General features: G+C 41.6%; 1 protein-coding gene across 6 annotated transcripts in view; it reads left to right on the forward strand.

The window, feature by feature from the left end:
- Window positions 1-14332, forward strand: part of botv (exostosin like glycosyltransferase 3) — a 161672-nt gene that overhangs the window by 20637 nt on the left and 126703 nt on the right. For 3 of the 6 annotated variants that reach the window (XM_076203762.1, XM_076203767.1, XM_076203766.1), the window contains exons 2-3: window positions 1580-1995; window positions 8269-8410. In XM_076203762.1, the coding sequence (XP_076059877.1) occupies window positions 1840-1995; window positions 8269-8410 (298 nt within the window). In that variant the 5' untranslated portion in view covers window positions 1580-1839. The remainder of the gene's footprint in view (window positions 1-1579; window positions 1996-8268; window positions 8411-14332) is intronic. The other 3 variants (XM_076203763.1, XM_076203765.1, XM_076203764.1) reach the window with 3 other exon arrangements.

Genomic DNA, 14332 nt, shown 5'->3' on the forward strand with positions numbered 1-14332 from the left:
AAAAGCCTTGGTATATGTATGTATGTAAACAGTACCAGCGCAATGGTGGCGCCGCACTTGTTTTCGCGCTTATCTACTGTATGGATTAGAATAGATTGGATTTCTGTAGTGTTATCTGTGGTAGGGAGGAGGATTTTGGTTGTGGCGCTTGTGTCCACAAAACAAATGGATTGGTGGATCAGGATGATAAGTCTACCGCCATTGCCATCGGTCCAGTCTTGTCTAATGGTGAAGTTGTGAAATGAATGTGTTTTGTGTGTCATAGTTTTGTTTCTTGTATGATGGCAATGTGTATGTTGTGTTGTTTGAGGAAATGTTCATTTTTTTTTCTATATGCCATCAATGTCGTGTTGTAATGTGCTGATGTTATGTATTCTGTATGTGTTGTATGTTGCCATCTAGGGTTGGGGTATTGATGGGGAAGGTATAGGATCTGGGTTAGAGGGAGAGAGAGAGGTGTGATTGGAGACAAAGGAGGGAGAGGACTGATTGGGGACAAGGGCAGGGGGAGACTGGGTGTGGGTAAGGGTGCAGGCTGTGGTTGGGAAGATGGGAGTGAGGTTATTGGAGGGCAGGTAGTACATGTCCAATTGTTTGTGTATTCATTTGTGTTTGCAAGTGTTGTGCAAGTGAGGTGGGCCCAGTTTTTGCATATGTTGCATTGAACTGAGCCCTTTGTCTGTCTGCTCAAGGTGATGGGTTTGGAGCATGTTGGGCATGTGTATTTTGTGATGGGCCCAGGATTGCTCTCTACATATGTGGCTAATAGTAAAAGAAGAGGGGTGAGCACCGGAAAAAAACTCCTCAGTGCAGAAAAAACCCGTAACAGTGCATGTTGTAAAAGGATTGTGATACTTGCCCAGGTGACCGAAGCCCCACCTGGGGATAGGTGTCACCTGTGCAGAGCTGGTGGCCGGTGATGTTTGCTGCAGTTTGGCCCCCAACTCTTGGGGTTGGGGGTAGTCCCACAATGAAGATGCTGCTGCACCAGGAACTGTTGGTCCAAGTTGACCTTCTCCGTGACTTCCTGATTTGTGTAGTCCAGCCTTTGCTTATGCTGCTAGATGGACATCCCTTCTGCCCATTTTCTTAAGCCATCAACCCCCAACTTCCATCTGGAGGTGCAGCTCCAAGGGGCTGCCTTTGTCTCCAAACTATGGCCATGATATCTATAAACTTCAACTATTTCTTCCACTTTTTCACATATGGGGAGCTGACAGCTGGCAACTGCTCCCCTCATAGTACTTTTAATTGGTGACAGAAACAATCTCACACAAGTACAATGCATCCAACAATCCAAAGTTTCTCACTAGAGAGGCCTATGGGAAGGACTGATGACTGTTGTCAGCCATCTGGGGCTTTACATTTCAAATCAGTGAATTTGAGGTAACAATTATTATTACACACAAACACTTTGAATTTTTAAAGAATAGCAGCAGGAAATGTTGGGTACATGTATAGACATTTATACGTACATACATACCATTATACCATAGACATGTATATAATGTTGAATATGGGACTAAATTAGCTGATATGTATTTTCTACTATTTTGTTTACCTGGTAATATTTTTTTAGACTTCCATGCAGATGCAGTCTAATTTGGAAATGGTGAACTAGATAGAAGGCACCCAAGAACACTGGGGCAGAGATGAAATGTGATGAAAAAATTATAATTCTTGCAGATGAATTTGCTGGAATATTCCATATATGCGTGACAACACAGTGAACTTGATTAACAAACTGAAGGTGGTTGTCATGGAGGTGCATTGACTCTAGTTGCAATGACTGGCTGCTGACAAAAGTCTTCAGATCATAATTGATGAGTGCAAGTTGCCATGAGGAATCTCAGTTATGGACGCCTCAATGGGAGGGAAAGAGGAAATGGAAACAGTGGTGGCTTTATCATGTGGCTGCTTCGCCCATCACGGCTTGTTCCAATCATCATTATCTTGACGGTGGTGCCTCTGTGTACACACTACTTCCTCTCTAAGGTGAGTAGCTAAGGGGTGTCTAGTATATGACCACTGAGTACTATATGAACTCAACTTTATTTTATTTGGTTTGTACATTATAGGTTGACATTCAACGTGTTAAAATCCTAGCTATATAGATTTCTCTCTTATTAATGCCTGATCATTTTATTCATGCTTGGGGTTCACTCATGTCTGGAGGTGTCTTGTGTGTTTAGAGAACCCCTTCAGGTTTGGTTTTTGCTTCTCTTGGGAGGGATTTTTCTCTGTGACTAATTTTAGGAAGGGTTTAATGGAGAAGGGTGTTTGGTGGTTGGTCTTGGCGTGCTTATTGTTTTGATCAGAGTATGAATGTGTTTTTTGTATAGATCTGTTGTGTGATGTAGGTGGAATGTTTTTGTAGGTGTTTGGATAGTATGTTGCTGGTACAATTTTTGTTATGTTCAATTGGTTGTGCCTGTGTGATATAATGAAATGGGTAAGGCTGAGGGATCTTGCCTAGAATTATGAACCTCTCAATTTCATGTGAAATTCTCTTGGGAGGATTTTTTTTATATGTTCCATTGGGGTAGTTCTAGTTAATCCTAGTATTATTTTCAAAGCAATATTTTGTATTGTTTGTAAGGTGTCTCATTTTTTCCTAATTGTTGGGAACCATGCTGTGATGTGTTTGTGAGAGGTTTGCTACTAATGAGATGAAAACCAATTAGACAATCACCACTGTGATGACTTCTTTGAAATGATCAGAGATAAGAAGACTTGTTCCAAAAAAACTTTCAAGTTTTCTACAAATCACATTTTGGAAATCTGTTATAGGAAATAAATAAATAAATTTGAGTACCTTTATTATTGTTAAAAGTTATTCTAAAGTAATCATGCACCTATATTTTGATATAAAAGTAAGGTAAACAAAAAATAGGTTTGATCAGCATTACTAGCCAAGTTACACACATGAGAAGCCTTAACCCCTTCCATACGGTGCCGCCTACGTAGGCGGCATGAGGAGCAAGTGGATACGCGAGGCTGCCATATTGGCGTCTTGATTATATTTATTGTAGTTGCCCCTGCATAATGACATACTCTCTAAACTGTCTTCATCACATTTTCTATGGTTATAAAAATTAACGGGTGAAAGAGAGAACGATCGATATAAGCGGTGACTATTTTTTATGATGCGAGTATTATGACGAAACATCGTACGTCTGGAAGCTAATGCTGCCCGCGAGATTTTGGCCCGTAGTGAAGTGGTTAAGGGGGTACGCCACACCTTGGGGGGGGGGGGAGTGAATTTGGTCAAGATATAGCATTTTTCAAAACTGTGTTCAAAATGTTTGTATACCATTTAGAAATAAATCCCGACAAATAATTTTCCAGCCGCGCACAATTTAAATGTCTTGGGGGGGGGGGGGGGTTAAATGGACGGAGTTAAAGGCGCAACCCACACTAGAGGGGGGCGTGCCACTTAGGACCTTCAGGTGCATCGAATAACGTTGAAATTCGATTGAATTTATGCTCGCCCAATGCTTCAACGGCCAGTATGAGGGTGGAGGGGAAGGGAGGAAGGTGGAGGGATAGCTCTTGCCAACTTAGAGCTCAGCTGGATGTCAGTTACCTACTAGCTTTGAAAGAAAATGTACGCATGTCTCATGAGCTCTCCTGGCAATATATTACCTTAGCTAGTACATATTACTCATTAGTACAGTCATCATGGGTAGCAAAAAGAACATCTACAATGACAAAAAAACAACAGTTAAAGATGGCAAACAGTCAAAGATGACTAGCCTAGACCTCACCACCTCTCACTCCACCACTGCCCTCACTTCCACCTCTCTCAACATATGTAGCCAGGTTCTACACCATGAAGTACTTTATTCATCTCGAATACAGCAAGAAAATTAGATATTAGTTATGAAATTGTACAGAGGGGAGATAAGAAAGAACGTGAATTTATGATTGTGGAGAAGAGCAGTTTTTTGCCGTGGATAAATTCGCTTGTTAGATGCCAGTGTGGTGAGAAGATGTATGTTGAAGTGATAGGAGAATGTGGAATTGTGAAGACATTTCAGGCAGAATGAAAGTTGTGCTCTGAAAAGAGCAAATGGTGTACTTCACCAGGCGGTAGAAATGAAAGGGGTCATTCCATATGAAACCTACCAATGACTTATAACTCATTGTCACAGATTTTGATGAAATTTGGTGTGCAAGTAGAACTCGGTGAGACAAATTGATTGAGACTAGTCTCACGTTTCTATCTTTTATAGAACCAGAATTATGGTTTCCGACAATTTTGAGAAAAATCGAAATTTTGAAGGTATGGCCTAATTTCAGACATGCATAACTTTGTTAGTTTTTGTCGTAGAACATTCGTTCATATGTCATTGTAAAGCTAATGAGTAGCTCTGCAACTTTTATTCTATTCATTTTTTACCTATGAGGTCAAATAAAAAAGTACCATTTGACCTTGACCTTTGACCTTGAATAACAAAAAACACGCCATCTTCGATTTTTTTCATTTTTTGTACAAATATTCACCATCATCTTAATAACCTTCATGCCAAATTTGATAGTGGGACATACAGGGGATCAGAAGTTACAGGCACTTAAATAACTATATTTGGTATTTTTTTATATGTATTATTTTTAGAAATTCAAATCTCGGTTATTTTTAATCATAAAATGTTCACTAACATACCATTTTAAAGCTGATGATTAGCTCTACAACGTTTATTCTATGCACTTTTTACCTTCAAGGTCAAATAAAAAAGTTTAACAATTTGCTGAACCAATGGGTAAATATTTTATCTGTAAAAAGGATATAAAAAAAATTTAGATATACAAAATATTAGATATTTTATTTATTGCAGAGCTACTCATTAGCTTTACAATGACATATGAACGAATGTTCTACGACAAAAACTAACAAAGTTATGCATGTTTGAAATTAGGCCATACCTTCAAAATTTAGATTTTTCTCAAAATTTCCGGAAGCCATAATTCTGGTTCTATAAAAGATAGAAAACGTGAGACTAATCTCAATCAATTTGCCTTACCGAGTTCTACATGCATTTGCAAAAAAATTGGTAGGTTTCATATGGATTTACCCAAAGTTATGAAGTACATAATAGAGTTGTGGAGGCTGGCTTACTTTGTGGGGATGTTGCAGTACAGAAAATGTGCATGACAATGAACATGAAAATGATACATCACAAGACGTTTAGTAAACTTTGCCATCATATTATAGAGACCAGCATAAAGAAGTATGAGGAACTCTTGGAAAAAACAAGGGAACATGTACAAGCAGCATTAGAAAAGGAAGACCCAACTTTACCGGAAGTAAAAGAAGTAAAAGTTACTATCGATGGTTCGTGGAGTAAGAGAGGATTCACTTCCAAAGGCACCCACTGCTGGTTAAAGTAAACCTCTTTCCAATGATTTAGATACCCTGAAGACCCCCAGCATTGAGGTTTCATATGAAGAAACCGACAAAGATGCAAAAAAGCAAATTATATAATGGTGTCGTCTGTGCGTCGCCACTACTGTGATATACTTATACTTTAGTTTTTCATGATTTAAAGTACTTATAATTAAAATATGTTGATGATTTTTACTGTACTTATCCATTATATAATAAGAATTAAGCCATGAAAAAATCAGTCAAATTGGTGAAACTATAAGCAAGTTACAGATATTTATATTTCAAGTCGCCATATCTCCGTTCGATATTTTTAAACTTTTTTTTTTCATCATAAAAAATCTAAAATACATCAGATTTAGATGAAACTTACAGGAAATATTACATTTAGTAACTGGGAAGATCTTGATTGAGAGGATTAGGAGAGGAACAGAAGGAGTAATTGGTGAGGAACAGTGTGGATTTAGGACAGGTAGAGGTTGTGTAGATCAGATCTTTGTGGTAAGACAGATATGTGAGAAAGCTATAGGAAAGGGGAAGGATGTTTTTTGGGCTTTTATGGATCTGGAAAAGGCATATGTTAGGGTAGACAGAAAGGCACTCTGGGAGGTTATGCAGATATACGGGATAGGAGGAAAGCTTCTAGGAGCTGTCAAGAGTTTTTATAAGAGTAGTAGAGCTTGTGTCAGGATTGGAAATGGAAAGAGTGAGTGGTTCGAGGTAAAGGTGGGACTTCGTCAAGGATGCGTTATGTCACCCTGACTGTTCAACTTATACATGGATGGGGTAGTGTGAGAGGTAAATGCAAGGGTAGTGGGCAAGGGATTGGAGATGGTTAAAGAAAATGGAGAAAAGTGGGAGGTGAGCCAGCTGTTGTTTGCGGACGACACTGCGCTTGTGGCAGGATCGGAGGAGGGATTGAGGAAGTTGGTGGCAGAGTTTGGGAGAGTATGTGATAGAAGAAAGCTAAAGATAAATGTGGGTAAAAGTAAGGTGATGAGATGTACAAGGAGTGAAAGTGGCAGTAGACTGGAAGTGAGCATTAAGGGAGAGCGACTGGAGGAAGTGGATAGTTTTAGATACTTGGGTGGAAATGTGGCAGGAAAAGGTGGAGTGAAGGTGGAGGTAGAATGTAGATTGAGAGAAGCGAGTAAATGCCTTGGTGGATTAAAGAGTGTAATGAGGAATAGACATTTGGGAATGGATGCTAAGAGGAGACTGTATGAAGGAGTGATTGTGTCAACAGCACTGTATGGGGCAGAAACATGGAACATAAGAGAAGAAGAGAGAAGGAGTTTAAATGTGCTTGAGATGAGGTGTCTGAGAAGTATGATGGGGGTTACTAGGCTAGATAGAGTGAGAAATGAGGAGGTGAGGAGGAGAACAGGGGTGGAAAAGGAGCTGGGAGATAGGGTTGATGAAAGAATATTAGGATGGTTTGGACACATGGAAAGAATGAGTGAAGAAAGACTAGTAAAAGAGGTATGGAAGGCAGATGTGGAGGGAGTGAACATGAGGGGACGTCCTAGGATGAGGTGGATGGATGGGGTGAAGGGGGGTTTGGGGAAGAGGGGAATGTCTGTTGAGGAAGGACGGGAGAGGACAGAAGATAGGGGTGAATGGAGAATGGTTGTATATGGATGATGTGATTGCATGAGGTGGAATGGGCGGGGGGATGGGGGGTGAGGTAGTATGTGTGAGCAAAATTTGACACAGCCCAAAGGGATTTCTCCCCGTCCTCTCCTTTTATGCAATGGGGGGGGGTGGAGAGGGGGGGTCGCCGATTTTATGAAGCGGCCTTGCTGTGGATGTGCTGTGTCTTGCGACACTGCTTCTGACCCAGGGCAGTGGACAAGGTGCAGGGATGACCCGTCATCCAGGAGGATGCTCAGATAAGAGGGAGGGTGGAGGGATGTGGAGTGTATTCAGGGATGGAATGGGTGGAAATGATTTTATGCCTATCCCTTTTTGGCTACCTCCCTTGTAAGGGGGAAAAAGCCTTGGTATATGTATGTATGTAACTCCTAGGGCTGGTCATTCGAATATTTTGAATAAGATGAAATAATTAGGAGTAATAATGGAAACAAGACAAAAAAAAATTCATTTTTCACTATTTTTGCCGGACATTAAAATTGAAATGCCTGTATGCAAAAGTATAAAGGAAATTGTTCAATTACTCAATGACCGGCCCTAGGTGTGCCTACTGACTAATCATAGCCAAAATATAAAACAAATTGGTCCATGTATTATGATGCTGTGCACTTTTAAATGTCGCTACTGGTATATGTACATGTGTACATGTGTACATACATCATTCTGTTTCACCTAAAATGTAGGCAACATGGATATCTGTTTACCTGAGAAGTTTCAGCTCTTTACTCTAAATAGTTTAGAAAATGACCCCTAGGTGTCGCGTACCCCCTTAAGCCATAGCAGTAATGGCTGCCAATCAATTGCTCTGATAATTTTACACCTATTTCTGATATGAATATAAGAAGAAAGACAAAAAAAATGGTTTTGAACAGTGTGATTATTAGCAAAGTTGCCCCAAACTATTGCAGTAATGGCTGTCAGTTGACTGAAAAATACTTCTTTTTTATGACAAATTATGATAAACTGAACAAACAACACCAAAAACACATGCATTGAATATGTACCATACTGGATCTTTTTTAATAACTTTTAGCTCATTTGTCCAGAGTTTCTATAGAAATTGTCTCATTGGTGATGGTCTCAAAGGAGTTATCTAATTGGTGTTCATTTTATCTGAGTGACATGTGTATATGTGTATATTCTGTGGTATTATGCTTTAACAGACTTGAATTGTTAATAGGAAAATCTGTGCCTATCAGTTTAGTTGTCACTGATTTACCACATGATAGATTGAACTCCTGCAGGCTACAAGTGAGGCTTACCATGCTGAGCGTCGATTGCTTTTGGACCTTCATGACCCATTTGGAGACTTGTCAGAGTACAAATGTGAAAATCTCAAGGGCCGAATTCAGGAACTTCTTAATATCAAAAGTAAGATCAAAGTGAAAATATTTTTTATGAAAGCTTTAATGAATAGTGTATTGGTAGGAGGTAATAGGTATTAATAACCAAATAAATACTAATAATTTGTCCTTGAGATGCATCCATTGTTGTCCTACTCTCATGTCCCTCATCTCTTTCACTTCATCCCATACATATTGAAGGGTCTAAAAACTGTTGTCATCCACTTTGAGCAACCACTCAAGGCAACTTATTTCAGTGATGGATGGCTGAAAAGTGGTTGCATACCTTGGTGGGCCACCTCCCTTGTAATGTGGAAAAGGTGTTTTGGTATATGTATGTTTTATGTCAGGATGGTACTTTCATCCTCCACATGCATGAACAATCAATGTGTACAAATTATGGGATGTCCTTAATCGTCTGTACTATAGTTAGCAGTATAGAATCAAGATTAGAGTATATGCCATTCATAATATTGTTGTAAATGCATCATTCTGTTCTCTTTAGAATACCTTAGTTCTTTAGAAACTTTTTAGCAGTGACCCTTCATCCAAAAGGAGCTAAGTTGAGAGGGAGGAAAGGGTGGTGGATGGGAGTAGGTACATGTCTTTTGACTTGGCTACCTCTCTTATAATGGGGAAAAAGCCCTTGGTATATAGATAAACATGAAAAGGCAGAAGGCTATAGGTAGCCAAAAATATATATACATATACCAAAGGCTTTTTTCCCCTTACAAGGGAGATAGCCAAAAAGAAAAAGGCATAAAAATCATTCCCACCCATTCCATCCCTAATACATTCCACTCCCCTCCACCCTCTACCCTCCCCTTATCTTGGCACTTCCTAGATGACGGGCCATCCCTGCATCTTGTCCATTGCCCTGGGTCAGAAGCAGTGACTCAAGACACAGCATATCCACAGCAAGGCCACTTCATTAATTCAGTGACACCCCCCCCCCCCTCTGTCCCCTCATGCAGAAAAGGAGAAGACAGGGAGAAATCCCTTTGGGCTGTGTCAAATTTTTCTCACACCTCATGCATCTATATACAACCATTTTCCATTCACCCCTGTCATCTGTCCTCTCCCATCCTTCCTCAACAGACATTCCCCTCTTCCCCAAAGCCCCTTTCACACCATCCATCCATCTCACTCTAGGTTGCCCCCTCATGTTCACTTCCTCCACATCTGCCTTCCATACCTCTTTTACTAGCCTTTCTTCACTCATTCTTTCCATGTGTCCAAACCATCCCAATACTATTTCATCCACCCTATATCCCAACTCCCGTACCAAGGTAGGCGCAGCTCCTCTTGGGGATCGGTGCCACCTGCGTAGAGCTGATGGCCAGGGTGGTTGCTGCCGTTTGGCCCCCAACTCTTGGGGTTGGGGGGTGGTCCCACGACGTAGACGCTGCAGCTCCAGACGACATAACAATCACATGCACACATCGTAACACAGACAAAGCTGCAGAAATAATCCAGCCATACCTTGACACACTCAACACATGGTTCATCACAAACAGACTCAAAATAGCTCCAACCAAATCTACAGCAACACTTCTCACCAACTGGACAAAAGAACACAAATACATACCTCAGCTCTACATCAACAACACTCTAATACCACACACAAACACACCGAAAATTCTTGGTGTAACATACGATACATCCATGTCTTTCAAACAACACATCACAAAGATAAAAAACAAATGCACACCCAGACTTAACGCACTTAAGTCAATCAATGGAACAACATTTGGACAAAACAAAGAAACTAATATAATGATATACAAACAATGCATACGCTCAGTGTTGAATTATGCGAGTCCTGCTTGGGGTCCTAATCTCAGTGAGACACACCACAACACCCTTCAAATCATACAAAACAAAGCCCTAAAAACAATTACAGGCTACACAAATACAACACCTACAGACCACTTACACCATGAAACAAAAGTCCTCAAAGTCAAGGACCACCTCGACATGAGAGGCACACAAACACTTGCCGCAGCCACCACAAACACATCACACCCGCTACACTACATAGCAGAACACCCACACACACCAAGAAACATTAAAACAACACCCAAAGACCTTTATCACGCACAGATACTCTCTTCTCTTCCTCCACAACCACCAAATACCAGCCTCCGGAAACATATTCATAATCATATCACTCACCGCTCCATTAACACACTGAAAGACAACACACTGCTACATGCCAGACCCCCTGATATCCACCCTTCTGAATCCTCTCTCCCACGAAAGAACAGAGTCCACTTGGCCAGACTGCGGTGTGGTCACCACCCAGCACTTCTAAGCTACCAGAAGAGGCTGGATGACCGTGTTGTGAACAGCTGCCCAGGATGTAACACTTCACCCCATACCATACAACACATAATGGAAGACTGCATTATACACAATCATGCACGCAAACAACACAACATACGCTCTATAAAGGATTTGTGGGAAAACCCAGTTTCGGCTATGGCATTCCTTGGGGAGACGGGACTGCTCGGACAGACAGTCTAGGGAACGACAACAACAACAACAACAACAACAACTCCCTTACCACCCCCGTTCTCCTCCTCACCTCCTCATTTCTCACTCTATCCAGCCTAGTAACCCTATCATACTTCTCAGACACCTCGTCTCAAACACATTCAAACTCCTTCTCTCTTCCTCTTTTATGTTCCATGTTTCTGCCCCAGACTACATACATATAACAAAGGCTTTTTCCCCCTACACATGGGGGGGGGTAGCCCAAAAGAAAAAAGGCATAGAAACCACTCCCACCCATTCCATTTCATATAAATTCCACTCCCCTCCACACTCCTCTCTCCCTCTTATCTTGGCACCTCCTGGAGTAGTAGAGCATGCCTTTTCTGCATGCTCTACTATGCTCGTAAAAACTTCTGACAGCTCCTAAAAGCTTTCCTCCTGTCCCATATATCTGCAAAACCTCCCACAGTGCCTTCCTGTCTACCCTGTCTTAAGCCTTTTCCAAATCCATAAAGGCCCAAAAAACATCCTTACCTTTTCCTATAGCTTTCTCACATTTCTGTCTTACCACAAAAATCTGATCTACGCAACCTCTACCTGTCCTAAATCCACACTGTTCCTCACCAATTACTCCCTCTGTTCCTCTCCTAATCCTCTCAATCAAGATCCTCCCATAAGCCTTCCCAACTACACCTAACAACTTAATCCCTCTGAAACTACTACACTCACTTATCTCCTTTTCCCTTGTAGAGTGGAACTATACAGGCACTCCTCCAGTCCTCCGGCACTCTACCCTCTCTCCAGCAAACATTATATAACCTCACCAGCCAGTCCACCATCACTGTACCTCCTTTTTTTAGACATTCTGCATGGCATCCATCCAGACCAGATGCCTTATTTGCTCTCATCATTTTAACAACTGCCTTCACTTCATCCTTCCTTATTTCTCCTCCATTTTCCTCACTCATCATGGTCATTTTCTTAGTACTTCCCACTGCAACTATCTTTCCCTCCTTATCCTCCTTCACATTTAGCAACTCCCTAAAATACTCTGCCCATCTTCCCCTTACTGCCTTCTCTTACATTATCATCTCTCCATCTGCACCTTTTACCTTTTCTTCTCTACTTCATTCACTTCCTCTTTCTCTCTTAATTTCTTTCCAAAGCATCATTTTATTACTTTCAAAATTTTCTGTCATACTCTTACCCTGTTTCACATCTGCTCTCCTCTTTGCTTCCTTTATCTTATGCTTTACTTCTCTTTTCTTTGTACCTCTCATATGATTCCCTCATCCAATATTGTAACCAATTTGTTAAAGCTCACTTTTCCTCTACAACCTTCTTCGCTCTCTCATCCTACAACTCACTACCCTTCCTTCTATTTCCTCCTGTCCTCTTTGTTTCACACTCCATTTTTGCACATCTTGTGATGCCCTCCTTGAACCATCCCCATTCCTCCTCCACTATTAGTTCTACTTTATCTTTCACTTCCTCCCATTCCTCTCAGCTTCTTCTTATACTCATTCTCCTTTTCTTTCTCTTTTAAGCAGTTCACTCTAAGCACCTCCCTACCTTTTGTCCTTTTCCTCTTTTTCCATCTATCCTCCACTCTCAACTTACCTTCCACCAAAAAATGATCTGATATCCCCCACTCTCTCCCTTTAGAACATGTACATCCTTAACTCTTCCTATTATACCCCTATCAACCACTACATAGTCCATTAACACTATCTACCACCCTTCCATCCACCACCCTCTCCCATGTGTACTTATTCTTAAGTTTTTTCCTAAACACTGTATTTGCTATCATCAACTCTCTAGAAACATCTCCACCATCAACTCTCCACTACGATTCTTTCCTGGAACTCCACACTTCCCAACCACTCCATCTATTGGTTCATTTCCTACATACATTCATACATACATATACCAAGGGTTTTCCCCCCTTACAAGGGAGGTAGCCAAAAAGGAAAAGGCATAAAATCATTCTCGCCCATTCCATCCCTGAATACTCTCCACACCCCTCCACCCTCCCTCTTATCTTAGCACCTCCTGGATGACGGGTCATCCCTGCACCTTGTCCACTGCTCTGGGTCAGAAGCAGTGTCGCAAGACACAGCACATCCACAGCAAGGCTGCTTCATTAAATCAGCGACCCCCCTCTCCGTCCCCCCATGCATAAAAGGAGAAGACGGGGAGAAATCCCTTTGGGCTGCATCAAATTTTGCTCACACATACTACCTCACCCTCATCCCCCCACCCATTCCACCTCATGCATCACAACATCATCCATATACAACCATTCTCCATTCACCCCTGTCTTCTGTCCACTCCTGTCCTTCCTCAACAGACATTCCCCTCTTCCCCAAAGCCCCCTTCACCCCATCCATCCACCTCATCCTAGGACATCCCTTCATGTTCACTCCCCCCACATCTGCCTCCCATACCTCTTTTACTAGTCTTTCTTCATTCATTCTTTCCATGTGTCCAAACCATCCTAATATTCTTTCATCAACCCTATCTCCCAACTCCCTTTCCACCCCCGTTCTTCTCCTCACCTCCTCATTTCTCACTCTATCTAGCCTAGTAACCCCCATCATACTTCTCAGACACCTCATCTCAAACACATTTAAACTCTTTCTCACTTCTTCTCTTATGTTTCTGCCCCATACAGTGCTGCTGGCACAATCACTCTTTCATAGAGTCTCCTCTTCGCATCCATTCCCAAATGTCTATTCCTCATTACACTTTTTAATCCACCAAGGCATTTACTCGCTTCTCTCAATCTACATTCTACCTCCACCTTCACTCCACCTTTTCCTGCCACATTTCCACCCAAGTATCTAAAACTATCCACTTCCTCCAGTCGCTCTCCCATAATGCTCACTTCCAGTCTACTGCCACATTTACCCCTTGTACATCTCATCACCTTACTTTTACCCACATTTATCTTTAGCTTTCTTCTATCACATACTCTCCCAAACTCTGTCACCAACTTCCTCAGTCCCTCCACCGATCCTGCCACAAGCGCAGTGTCGTCAGCAAACAACAGCTGGCTCACCTCCCACTTTTCTCCATTTTCTTTAACCATCTCCAATCCCTGACCCACTACCCTTGCATTTACCTCTCGCACTACCCCATCCATGTATAAGATGAACAGCCAGGGTGACATAACGCATCCTTGACGAAGTCCCACCTTTACCTCGAACCACTCACTCTCCATTTCTAATCCTGACACAAGCTCTACTACTCCTATAAAAACTCTTGACAGCTCCTAGAAGCTTTCCTCCTATCCCATATATCTGCATAACCTCCCACAGTGCCTTTCTGTCTACCCTATCGTAAGCCTTTTCCAGATCCATAAAAGCCCAAAAAACATCCTTCCCCTTTCCTATAGCTTTCTCACATATCTGTCTTACCACAAAGATCTAATCTACACAACCTCTACCTGTCC

Source organism: Oratosquilla oratoria, chromosome 20 (assembly GCF_046742065.1).
Source record: "Oratosquilla oratoria isolate Oo_2021 chromosome 20, ASM4674206v1, whole genome shotgun sequence".
Lineage (NCBI taxonomy): Eukaryota > Metazoa > Arthropoda > Malacostraca > Stomatopoda > Squillidae > Oratosquilla > Oratosquilla oratoria.